The 12,791-nt window shown below is 37.4% G+C and overlaps 1 protein-coding gene across 1 annotated transcript; it reads left to right on the top strand.

Moving 5' to 3' along the window:
- The first annotated feature begins 1,101 nt into the window (after window positions 1–1,101).
- LOC135473497 (ufm1-specific protease 2-like) lies at window positions 1,102–12,785 on the top strand. Its single transcript, XM_064753348.1, has 14 exons — window positions 1,102–1,146; window positions 3,197–3,347; window positions 4,245–4,342; window positions 4,573–4,783; window positions 5,102–5,334; window positions 6,097–6,187; window positions 6,938–7,098; window positions 7,515–7,617; window positions 8,178–8,324; window positions 8,896–9,074; window positions 9,412–9,510; window positions 9,773–9,875; window positions 10,239–10,363; window positions 11,197–12,785. Exons 1-14 carry the CDS (start codon window positions 1,102–1,104, stop codon window positions 11,281–11,283), a joined length of 1,833 nt encoding a protein of 610 aa, XP_064609418.1. The 3' UTR covers window positions 11,284–12,785.
- The last annotated feature ends 6 nt before the right edge of the window (window positions 12,786–12,791 follow it).

Genomic DNA, 12,791 nt, shown 5'->3' with positions numbered 1-12,791 from the left:
ACCTCCTCTTTGCGGAAGCCTGTTAGCTTAGCACTAGACTGCAGAAGAATGTAGGGCAATGCAGTTAGGTGTTCTTACATGAAGTTCATGGGATCATGCATGCACTTGCTTTCCACCAATATGGCATTCACATTAAGCCTGATAACTGCCATTAAATTGGATGGATGGCATGTAGGAGACATTTTGAACCTGGTCTTATTTAGTAAGGGTAAAAGTGTCCATAGGAATCACATGACTTGTGCTGGCTTACAATCACATTTAATGGCTATAGACTCTAGCTGGTTCATTGCAATGGTTGCAATATTTTCCTGAAGTCAGCCGAAGAAAACTCCAGTACATGTACAATGAACTGGATCTGGTTGATCCACCAGTAGGCTTAGCATAATACACGCTCTGAATAAGCCATCGTAGATCTAGCAGCAACCAGTGTTTGGTGAAAAATAATGCATTCTTGAGTACGCTGTCGATCAATCAAATAATTAAACAAAGGAACCAAGGAATACATGTATGATATTGTATACTATAGGGTTTCTCTGCAAGCTTGTTTCGGCTGAAAAAGAGACATACAGGCAAAGTCTTATAAGTTGTAATGATAAGGATTACTTTAAATGTCAACATTTTCTGGAAATGGGACTAAATAACTAATACCTTAATAATCTGTTGAAGATTAATATATGTAGAAGCCCAGTTCATTGACAGGATCAACATGTGCAACAGCCGAGGTACCGTACAAAAAATATTTATCTGAAGTTTCTAACACCATCTAAAGATATAATTCTTACTACATGTAAAAATGCAAAAAACAAACGCCATTAAACATTTTTCTAGCGAGAATAGAACACTAAGAAAATCCAGCTGATGTACTTGTCAAATAACATGGACTCTTAGCAGACGAATTTCGGGAAAATTGCACGAGTCCTAACGAAAGGAGAAGTAGTCCACAGTGGAAATCTCGTTTTCCTCATGGAACATGCCACACTAATTGACTGGTGTTTTATTCTTTGGAGTTCTTACGAAAACCTTTCTTTTCACACACAAATTACGAAATACAAACAACTGAATTGCAATGATGTGCGCATGAATATCGTAACTATTTTCAAAATGTCTACCAACGTGTCAGTCAGCTGTCATGTCGGGGTGTATGAAGTAAGTATATTTGCATGGAAATCCTGAGATGCCTGAGTTGCAGGTGTGATTATGGGTTTTTCGTGCGCAGAACACTACGACAGCACCATATCATTTGCCACATAATCTGAATAAGCGATGATTTTCATGTTACATATGGATATTACTGACGCGAAAACTGGTGCTCATATGATTCTGCTTTGTTGACAGCTCCACGAGTGAAACTGACAGTAGATTTAACAATGCAGTACTGTACCAAGCTGCTAGGTCAGTTTCACGCACTCCTGCAATGATCCCAGATGAGCTCGCTGTTCTACCTTAACAGAAGCGTTAAATCTTAAGTATTAAACCCTGACCGTGTAGATATATCATATCTGCATACATCTGTAGCTTCAGTTTATCTTTCCAATCAAGGAGTAGGGTAAATCATTGGTGTTTTCACCTAACATCTTCGCTCTTTCACGCAATAATCAATTTCATGTCATGTGACATCTTGATACCCTGTGGTTTTATAGCATGACATTGTGACGTTTCCCACCAGAATCCCGGGTTACGTGAGGACTGCGACCAAAAATGACGACCAACCCATTGAAGTGGAGGCTACTTAAATTTCGTTGTACATATTGGAGTAGGGACTGTGCGTGTTTGTTTTGAAGCATTCATTTACGTGGTGTGTCTTCACACAAACCAGTTTTACGCAGGTTAAGACAAAATAACATCGTTAAAAACCTAATGCTCTGCTGCCGATGCTCACAGATCTGTTGGACTTCCTCTGTGATACTAAAAGCTCTATTTGGCATGTCAGTGCAGCATTAAATCCGTTGAACTACATTCATGCGGCTACGTTGTTGATTTTGTACACCCAAAAAAAATCCAAAAATTTTATCCTACATAAACATTCTGTTTACAGGGCATGAAATTCTTTTTAGGAGAACCCAACGCCTTTATTTTCTTACTAAATGTTCCCTAGACACAATATTTTTGTAATGTTAATATGTAAACAGCATTTAAAAACATAGTATAACTTGTAAACAGAATGTTGGGTTGGATAAAATTTTCATGGCCCATCACCCTACCAAAGATGAAAAAAAAAAAATTCTAAACATGGTGGACGTTACTGTGGTTTGCCCGATTCAAAAGTTTACATGGCTAGATTACTTTTGAAAGACGGTTTACCGCTTCAGGCTTTGACATGTTTACAGTTTGTTCATATCAGGGAAATGGTGGATAGCAAAAATTAAGCGGTTTTTTTTTTGGGGTGAAATTGTCCACGTGGATGTCCATATGAGCAAAGCTGGGCGTTACAGTAGGAACCTCCAGCTTATCTTTGGGCTATGAGGACAGTGACTAACTGACTAAAACAATTACACTGCTTACATTCAAATAAAGCAAAACACATAGTTAAAAGGTACCTACTAGAGATCATGGAGGTGGAATAGAAGAAGGCAAAATGTATCAAAAATAGGAGCAGTAGGGTAGCTGGTTTTTGTTTGTATCTTGCGATGATCATGGAGAACTCATAATAAACATCACAGCTATCGTTATGACAGCCTAAGTGCCTGTGTTGGAGACTGTGACTCAGCGATGGGTAGTTCAAGATCACTCTGACCCCATGGAGTGCTCAGACAATAGCAATGTCAGGGCACACTCCATTTAGATACCTGATGCTGTTACCTGCCTTGTCAAATATATCAAGGTTGGCAGTACACTTGAGTTGGTCACTGAGGGCAACCAAAGCATTTAGGACCCACGCTGTGTTTGTGATAAATCAACAGGGAAAAAGGTATGGAGGAGGCATGCAGACCGTGACATATTTGACCGCATGACCTGTCCTTCATTTGCGGCCATCCTTGGCCAGAAAAAACTTTGGCCAAACGCACGTAAGAGTAAACCTTAGACAAAGCCAGTCTCACATCAAACATGTAGTTTGACATTCTTGGATGGCATCATGCTTCAGTGAAGTTCCATATTCCATTCTGATTTTCAAACTTGTGAATAGATCATTAGGTTATTATGGGAAAATTTATTATATTAGCTGTTTGAACCATTCATTTATTGTCTTGTCTTTTAGTCCTTACAGCAAGAGGTGCATTCCCTTGCTGGATTGTTGTTGGGCTATGAAAGTAACAACCAAATCATGGTGGTGTCAAGATCATTGTGCGTTCAGCAATGTGAAGATTTGGTACAGCTTGCTGAGGACACGAACCTTTTACAACCAGCAGGTATGATTGTAATTATCATTGCTGGGTTTCATTTAAAAAAAGAACATTTGAGGTTTTATGTGATCTGGGTTACATATTAAGTACCAAACTACCCAAACCTTGTTACATTTTGCCTCGAAATCACCATCATATTGTCTTGCTATTTCATACCACACTTAACGAAGTTTCAAATACATGGCTTAATAATGCTTTTCATACATACAGCTGAATGGGCAAGATGAAAACACATGTCATTGTTGTTATGTTGTACTCAAAGTTCTCTATTTCATTATGTGTCTATTACCATCTTTTTAGTCTTTTTTTTTTGTGGTTTTATGTATATACGTACATGTATACACAGAATTTAAAATAAGTGAATAAATAAACTTTTATGTTAATTATATTGAAGGACTGGTATAGATAAAAATGAAATATTCACCAAATGACAGAGCATTAAAACTTTGAAAATAGTTTCGTTTATGGAGTTCAGAATGTCTTCAACCAGTCATTTATAGCATTGGATTTGACATTGGCTTGTTGTAACAACCATGTACAAATATTTCTATCTGTATTCTCTTTTGATTGCTACATTTCTCCATTCAAATTGGAAGCACCTTGAGTGCAATCAGTGCATATATGAAGTCAAACAAAGCAACATGACATCTTGTCAATTCTTTTAAGGTTTTCTTTCTTTCATTCTTAGACATATTGAGGGATGAAGGGGATTATTTCAAACATCCAGATTCTAGTTCATTCTGCTTTACTCTGCTTTCCCTTCTCAGACATCAGCTAGTCAATAGTAACTTTACATTAGACACATAAATTTATTAGCTAGATGTAATTCAACTACTATTATGCTCCAGGAGATATGATTAAAACGTGGTTGACTGTATCTTTGTATCTCTTTCTATATTTCAGGTATTTCTGTGGTAGGAGTATTCTGCAATTCAGCCTTGCCAGCGACAAAAGAAAATGTGGAGAAAGATCTCGAGAAGCTAAATACCAAACATTTACAGGTAAACACAGATAGTCTTACAGTGGGGTTTTTTGTGTGTGAAAAATCATGTGCACAATTTCTGGTTTCTTACATTAATAAATATTACAATCCAAACACACTTTATCTCCCTCTCAATCTTTTAAAATGTTTTAATCGTAGCTCTTTGAAAACCTAAGAGTTATTATCTAGCAGCACTCATCTGTAGTATCACTACAATGCAAATGTCCTTCTTGTATTTATGACTTCCAGAATCACCTAAAACTAGACCATGTGGCTGTTTTCCACAAGGTGAAAGAAGCTACAAATTTTGAAGATGGTCCTTTTCTGCAAACAAGCTGTGGTGAAGTGAGCAAGTGTACTGTGACCACCACTAACCAAGACCTCCTGTCCACACTCCAGATTCTCCGTCTGCGGGCAGAGCTGCCTGTTAATATCCAAGTACCTGACTCAGCCCCTAAAGGTCAGTACGCATCATCTTGTGTGTGCATCTTATTTTCACATTATATTATATCATTAAGAAATAGTGAAACATGTCTTTGGTTTTATGCTGTTAAGTCATTTATCTGTGTTCATATATTTAGTTCACATTTAAGATTTTGAGAAAATAAAATTACATATGAGATGTATATTTAAAGTGAAATAGCATTCTTCAGTATAATGCAGAGCATCAGTCAAAGAATAGTAATTGGTCCTCTTTAAAGTGGAAATTGTACAGAAATGAAGTTATTAAATAATGATGGCATTTGTGATAATTAATAGACTTTTTTTCTTGGTGTAGTCAGAAACCACATTATTAAGGAATTCAACAGCCTTATTCAAGATGTACAGTCAGACACAAGTACAGCTGTGTTTCACATCAACAACAGCCCTATATTACTACGATCTTATGAGGAAGGGGATGGCTGCCCACCAGAATGTAGTACCTGTGGAGATATACTGGACTATATTACTACAGATAGCGATGCACCAGAATATATGAAGAAAAGACGAAAAAAGGGTCAACCGAGTAAGGTACAGCCAACATTTCACACAATGTCATTTACCATGATTAATGTGGTGGTAATGCCTCAGTTTCTGAACAAACAGTATTTTTTTGTTTGCCCGCTTACCCTATTTCCTCAACCTTTTCCCTTATGAAAGAGCAACTTTCAGTACAATTTATGCGCATATTTGATTTGATTTTGGAGACAAAACTACATTGGTTGGACAGACCATTTTCAGGGCTTCACAAAATGCCTTTAGAATATACTTGAATAAATACCTGGCAAACATGCAGTAATTAGTTCTAATGTCTTATGAAAGATACATGTGCACATAGCTGTATTCTATGATTGTGTAGTATGTAAGTGGAATTGGATTTCTTGCATAGTTTTGTGGTAAATTATAGTTTTTATAGATGGTTAACAGGTATGTTTTGATGCATTGTTCTTGTTGGAGACTCCAGACTTTTGGCCAGTGATATTTCCTATTCAAGTCCACTGAATGAGGTTTGTCAGGAATATGGTGTCAGAAGTACTATCTGTTAGCCAGTGTAGTACATTTGTGTTTAAACAGTTATCTCTATTTAAATGAAATATAACAAGATACAGTATAACAAGATCGGCACAAATATTGACCATTAGATAGCAAGTTAAATTATTTAGCTCATCAAACTCAGATAAACTAATTGGAATTATTTTTGTGTTTTAATAAATTTTTAATAGGTGATAGTAAGCAGGTAACCGATGACTTACTTGTACACATATGATGTAAATAATACTTTGTGTTTGTCAGACAATCCAGGTCAGCCTGCACTTTCAAACAACAGGTGAGCAGGCCTTCCACAAGACTCCATCATTTTCACCTGTCATTAACTATTTTTCAGGTCAGTATATATCAGCCACTGTATTATATGTATGTTGAGTATTAGGTGCAATTGTAACATCGCTGGCGAGAATCTCTAATCATAACATTAACATTTGTAAACCCAGCTTCCATTTTTTCAAAAGTGTATCAGTTTGATTCGTATTTGACATTTAGCACATTTCATTTACATGTGTATGGTAACAATGTGGGTTATGGTACAGGAAATCAGGGTTGAGATCAGAGATCATGTATTGTCTTTGATCAGTTTCTCACCTTGCCTGATTCTGAGAGTTCTATGAATCTTCAGGTGTTTTGAGGTTGTTTGGAAAATAGGATGGTATCCTACAGGAAAAATGTAAGGTTCAGCCCCAAAAGTGACAGGTTATGACCTTTATTTTGTTTTGTTTTTTTTTTGCCTCTCAAATGCAGCTTTTCGTACAAAAGCTTTGGTCAAGACAAAGGAGAGAGGTTTTGAACATTGATCCAGAGCTAGATATCACATAAACCACTACACTAGAGTGCTCCTACTGGGCAAGGGTGGGGCGCTCTTCGGAGTTCTGATGAGATTTCTACAATTGTGACCGGCTGTCTGAATAGTACATATTCCAGAAAAAAAAAATAGAGCAGGAAACACCAGTCAAACAAATGACAGTTGATAAATTTTGTGTCATTGAATACCAGTAATAAAACACCTTAACTTGGTCAGATTTGTTTCAATTTTAATGTACTAATTTTGGAAATAACATGGCATTTGTGTGTCTATTTTCAGAGACATTCAGGATGATCAGCGTAATGTTGCCCCTTGATGTGGTGGCCCTTGTGGACCCAGGTGTACGATGTGACAGGCTCTGGCATGTTCTCTCACAGGGAGTGACCAAGCAGTTGAAGGCCATGGAGAAGTGCCTCATCAACCAAGTCACACCCAAAGAGGTACTTGGGAACGTTACTGGCTGAAGCTAACCTTTAATACCTGTCATCTCATCTCATTCTACATGTTTAGAGCTGCTTGTTATCAGCAGAGTATCGTGATTTTTGGAAGTACAGTTGTCAGTCTGCCTATGATATTTAAAATATTTCTTACATTAATCAATCAACATCCCCCTGCCCCTCCCTTCCCCACAGACATGTATTTATTGAACTGAAGACCACATATCTTCCACCAATGTACTGCGTATGTTTATCGTGCAGGAAATTTGTCAGTAGATTACCAAAGGTTGGGGGTTTTTCCGAGATGATCCTATTTGCCATGCAAATAAAACTGACCATTATTGTATAATTGACATATTCTTGATTATTTACAACAACCAAAATAAATAAACTAAATATTGCTACCTTTGTGTTCACAGATCAAGACATTTGATATTCCAACAGTGTATCATTTCCAACCCCTGCAAAGCCAGACATTGTTAACTGTGATTTATCCAGAAGGTCAAACAGAAGAACATCTAGGTTTGTGTGCTAACTTCATGCAGTATAAAGATAAACTGTTGTTAATAAAGAAATATATTTTATTCAGATTTGTCAGCATATCTGTTTTTTTAATGATCTCATGTATTCATGTTGATACTTGTTCTGCATTCATAATTGGGGAGACTTGTTTTATTAACTAACCGAAATCTCTCGAAATCTGACCATTACACAAGTGAAATATTTTTTTAATGGCATAAAACACAATTTATATCAAATCAGCAATGTTTGCTGTCAGACAAAATTTGTGAATGAAGCATTGTGATCTGGGCCCATATGTATTAAATGTCTTCTAAACTAAAGTGAAAAAAGTAAAGTTAAAGTGAAAAATTCAAAAGGCAGCTACAATTAAAATATTTTGTTCTTGAAAGTTTAAAGTTTGTACACTGATTCTTTGCTTAAAAACGATGTACCAACCACAATTTGAGTTCTTTGCTGTTCTGAGTTTGGCTTTTAAAACACATGCAATTTATGACTGAATTATTTAAGTTGCTTGATAAACATGAGCCCTGTTCTATTTGGCATGGTTATTGTCTTGTCAGAGAGCGCAAGGAAGGAGCTTCACAAGATGTTTGGGTTCCCCACTGACAGGCCGCTGTTCAGAAAAGCTAATGCATTTGTATTCCCAGAGGAAGTGGATACAAGAGGATACCTGCGCAGCCCACACATTGGCCTTCCTCCATCAGGGGGTAAGAGTCTCTTACAATGATAGTCACTCCAGTGATACATGTACTCTGTATCTGACCAGAGATTCAGCATCACTCCTTTTAAAGGATCTTTCCAACTACTCAACTAAGAATATTAGTTTGACCAGTCATCAAACTGGTCAATTATTTTTGTGTTTCTGCACACCTGTGTGTTTTATGTTTTTGTAATTAATGGTTTCATCTGATCGCTTTTAAATCAAAAATTCCTGAATGGTGCATGAAGTAGGTTAAGTGGCCTCCTTGGCCTAGCGCTTAGAGTGCTAGCACAGCACAGTGACTACGGAGCCTCTCATCAGTGGAGTCGCTGCGAGTTTCTGGTCCAGCTCATGCTGGCTTCCTCTCCAATCATATATAGGAAGATCTGCCAGGAGTCTGCAGGCTCTGTTTGGTTTTGGTGCCAAAAATACTTGCTGTTGTCATATAAATGAAGTATTCATGAATATGATGCAAAACTCCAATGAAAGAAACAGTCAGGTTGAGAAAATAAGGGCATGGTGTGTAAAGTCAGTAGTACATGAAATCCCGATGCTTATTAGGTTTACCTTTGTTACAGTGGTTGGAGGTGAGCTGTCCTTGGTCCAGGGTCATTACACATACCATCATTACATGCAGGACAGGTTTGATGATAACAAGTGGGGCTGTGCGTACCGGTCTCTGCAAACCCTCATCTCCTGGTTCAATCTACAGGGCTACAGTTCCATACCAATCCCATCACACAGAGATATACAACAGGTAAGGTATGAGATGTTGTGATGAGATTCAGGCGAGGTTTGATGATAACAGGTGGGGCTGTGTGTACAGGTCTCTGCCAATCATCATCTCCTGGTTCAATCTACAGAGCTACAGTTCCATACCTACCCCGTCACATAGAGATATACATGCGACAGGAATCAGTTTTCTGAAAATCAAGTAAGTCTTCTTGGATAATTTCTGCAGTAATGTCAAGAATTTTAGTGCATTTTAATACACACTTTTCAATAAAATATTCTTGAGCATGGTGTAAAACACCAAACAAACAAAGTGTAATCCTGGCTAAACTTAAAATTATGTATGTTGTATTCTTTTACAGGCTTTGGTAGATGTTGGAGATAAGGAACCTAAGTTCCTAGGCAGCAAGCAATGGATCGGGTCCTTTGAAGTTAGCATATGTCTTGACCATTTTCTAGGGGTAAGTTCTTCAACTTCAGCGTCTTGTGTTCAAGAGTACCAACAATGTGTATGCCAGTTGTTATGATGTAATTTATTGTCATATTTTTGGTTTTTCTGAAAAGTTGTCTTAATGCAGCATTTCTTATCACTTTGTCCAGTTTAGTTACTGTTTGATAAAAGTGCTCTCAAAGTATATATTTTAAATAATTGTATAGACTGTGGAATTAATTTTGGCCAGCCCATGTTTGTTATCATATAACAAGTTTGGTTTGCCCCTCCAGGTGTCCTCCAAAATATTGTCTGTGAACCAAGGAGCAGATCTGGCATATAAGGGAAGAGAACTGGCCAACCATTTCCAGACACAGGGGACACCTGTTATGATTGGTAAGGCATTTGAAAAATAATACAACTGTATTGGCAGAAGTAAGCATAGTGAGTCTTGCAAACATGTTGATAGATGCGTGGATTTGTATTGGACCAAATATGACACAACGTGAAGTGAGAAAGAAATTTTTGGAAAAGTTTATGATTGGAAAGATTGAAAATCCAGCAAAGTATTGAGATATAGATCCAATGAGTGTGTTGTAAACATAAAAATATCTTAACACATGGTGGAATCTGTTCTGCTCTATTGAAGATAACACGAATTTGTCCATATCACATTTCTTTCAGGAAACAATCTAAGAAATAGATAGATTGTGATGTGATGCGATGTGTCTTTCTCTTCTCTTCTCTTCTCTTCTCCAGGGGGAGGTGTACTGGCTCACACAATTCTGGGTGTCGACTGTAACCATGAGACAGGGGCTGTCAAGTTTTTGATTCTGGATCCACATTACACCGGGGGAGAGGATATCAAAGTTATCCAGGATAAGGTCAGTGGATTTCTAGGATTACAAGACTGCTTTGGTGGCCTAATGGTTAGAGCATGCGCCTCAATGTGGGGAGACTCGAAATCAAATCCAGGAAGGGTTTTAAAATGGTACTTGTTATTGCCTTGCTTGGTGCTCATCACTGAGAGGTTAGAGCAAGGAAACATGGCTCTTCAGCCGGGTGTCAGTATAATGTGAATGGGTGGGGTGTCATATCTACTGTCTTTGGCATGAGACTTCAGTGGCCGCAGCCCTTTGGCGGCATGGACTCACCCGGACACAAGAAGACACAGTATATGTACATATACCTTGTGACTCCTCGTCGCCATATGGCTGAAAAATTGTCAGGTACAACATCAAACCCCAAATATTCTTTCTTTCATTCTAGGTTTCCAGAGAGATAAGCAATTTAACTGGCCTTGAAAAAATGTTGGTCAACCAGAAAAGCATGGCTTTTGTTCAGTTGTCCAAATAAAACTTTAGCATTGCATTAATACTGTTTGGATGCTGCAATCTTGACCTGTATATAATATACTGTTAATTTGCCTGAATTAAACAAGGTAAATAAGATTTTATTGGGCTAGCACTAAGTAAATTTCAAACAATGGTTGTAATAACTTCATATCAATTTTTTTGGCTGAATTTCTTTCACATTCAGCAATGCTTGCTGTGTCACGTAATTTGACACCCGTATATAACCTCTACCATAAGACCAAAGAGTGTGAATTCTATAGTGAGTTGATAGGACATTAATTTCAAACTTGAGCACGTGTACCAATGCAGTTTAGCTTATTCATGTTCAACTATCTGCTGATCAGCTGTTTTTCTCCCTTCAGGGTTGGTGTGGCTGGAAGGGACCGGAATTCTGGGATCAAAATGCCCATTACAACCTCTGTTTGCCTCAGAGAAATCCTGCAATTTAAGATCTCAGCTTTTCAGCTTTAAGACAGTTTTAAATTCTTATTATTATTATTCTCACTGTGCAAGTATACTATATTTACTGGTCTTAGATGCTGTATTCATGGTTATGGCCTTAGAGGAATGAATACTGGTACGTACATTACGTCATTTACAAAAAGAAACCATGTTATTTTTATATCTGGTGCAGATTGCTGTGTAGGGGCCTGAAACATGCAATGATTTTAAGAGTTTTAATATTACTTTTCTTGATGGTGTATGAGAATGGAAGAACTGACCTGAAGTCAAGCATTCATTTTATTTCAGTAAGACACCAAAAACATGGAAAATGGGGTTTTCAAGAAGAAATAACTCTGAAAATGTTACAATTCATCGAATCTCTAAAACACTACACTGACTCTGAATCTATACTTTGTACATTCATTTTCACAACAAAGACTATTGGTAAGACATTAAAGCTATATATATATATATATTGAAGAGTTAGAAAGCAACTCATCTTATGAAAAATCATGTAAAACATTAAATGCCATAAATGAGTAAGTGCATGCTTTTTCTTTGACTGAAACTATGTTTTTTTGTTCAAAGTTGGATATTTAAAATTTATTTAAAGTTGTACTTGGTGGCCTTCGTGTGCGAGGTGGTTAGCATGCCAGCACAATGCAGTGATGCAGGAAGATCTGACCAGTGGCAGTTGCTGTGAGTTCAAATCCAGCTCATGCTAACTTCTCAGACAGTACATGGGAAGGTCTTGCGGCAACGTGCGGTTGATCATGGGTTTCCCCTGGACTCTGTCTGGTTTTCTCCCACCGTAATGCTGGCCGCCATGGTATTAGTGAAGTATTCTTAAGTACAGCGTAAAACACCAATCAAATAAATAAAGTTTATGACAATAAGTGGTCAACAACGCTTGTGTGCCCTTTTGCACAGTCATGCTGTGGAGCCCACTTATCTTACACCAATATGGTGTGTATAAATGTATGTCAAGTGGCAAAGTTTGACAGTAATTTGCCAAAGGTCAGTGGTTTATACCAAGCACTCCAGATTCCTCCACTCATGAAAAAGACTGCCAGTGAAAAAATCATTGGTGTGACGTTAAGCGATAATCAAATTAATAAACCTGTAATGAAATAACAAGCACCCCCCGTCAATTTAAAATGTTGGGAGTTATGAAAGTTTAGATTGCTGCTATTTCTTCGCCATTGACCCATTTTCAGATATTCTTTGTGAAACGCAGGTTCATATCAGAACGGACCTGATTTTCGCTACCACATGACAGAAACACCAACAACGTCTTTATAACTCCACAAAATGTTTCAAATAACCAAAAATGTTACATACTAAGATTTATACAATAAATTGATAAAAAAATAGTCACCATTTTGTGAGGCTGATGTTGTTAATTGTTCTTTAATGGCTACTGTAGTAGACAACACATGTACATTGTGAGATAAGCTTCAGGTAATGGTGAATATGAACTAGTCCATGTTTAATACAGTAACAACACCTTAAC

The sequence above is a fragment of the Liolophura sinensis genome, chromosome 8 (assembly GCF_032854445.1).
Source record: "Liolophura sinensis isolate JHLJ2023 chromosome 8, CUHK_Ljap_v2, whole genome shotgun sequence".
NCBI classification, from domain to species: Eukaryota; Metazoa; Mollusca; class Polyplacophora; order Chitonida; family Chitonidae; genus Liolophura; species Liolophura sinensis.
This window is presented reverse-complemented; position numbering and strand designations above follow the sequence as displayed.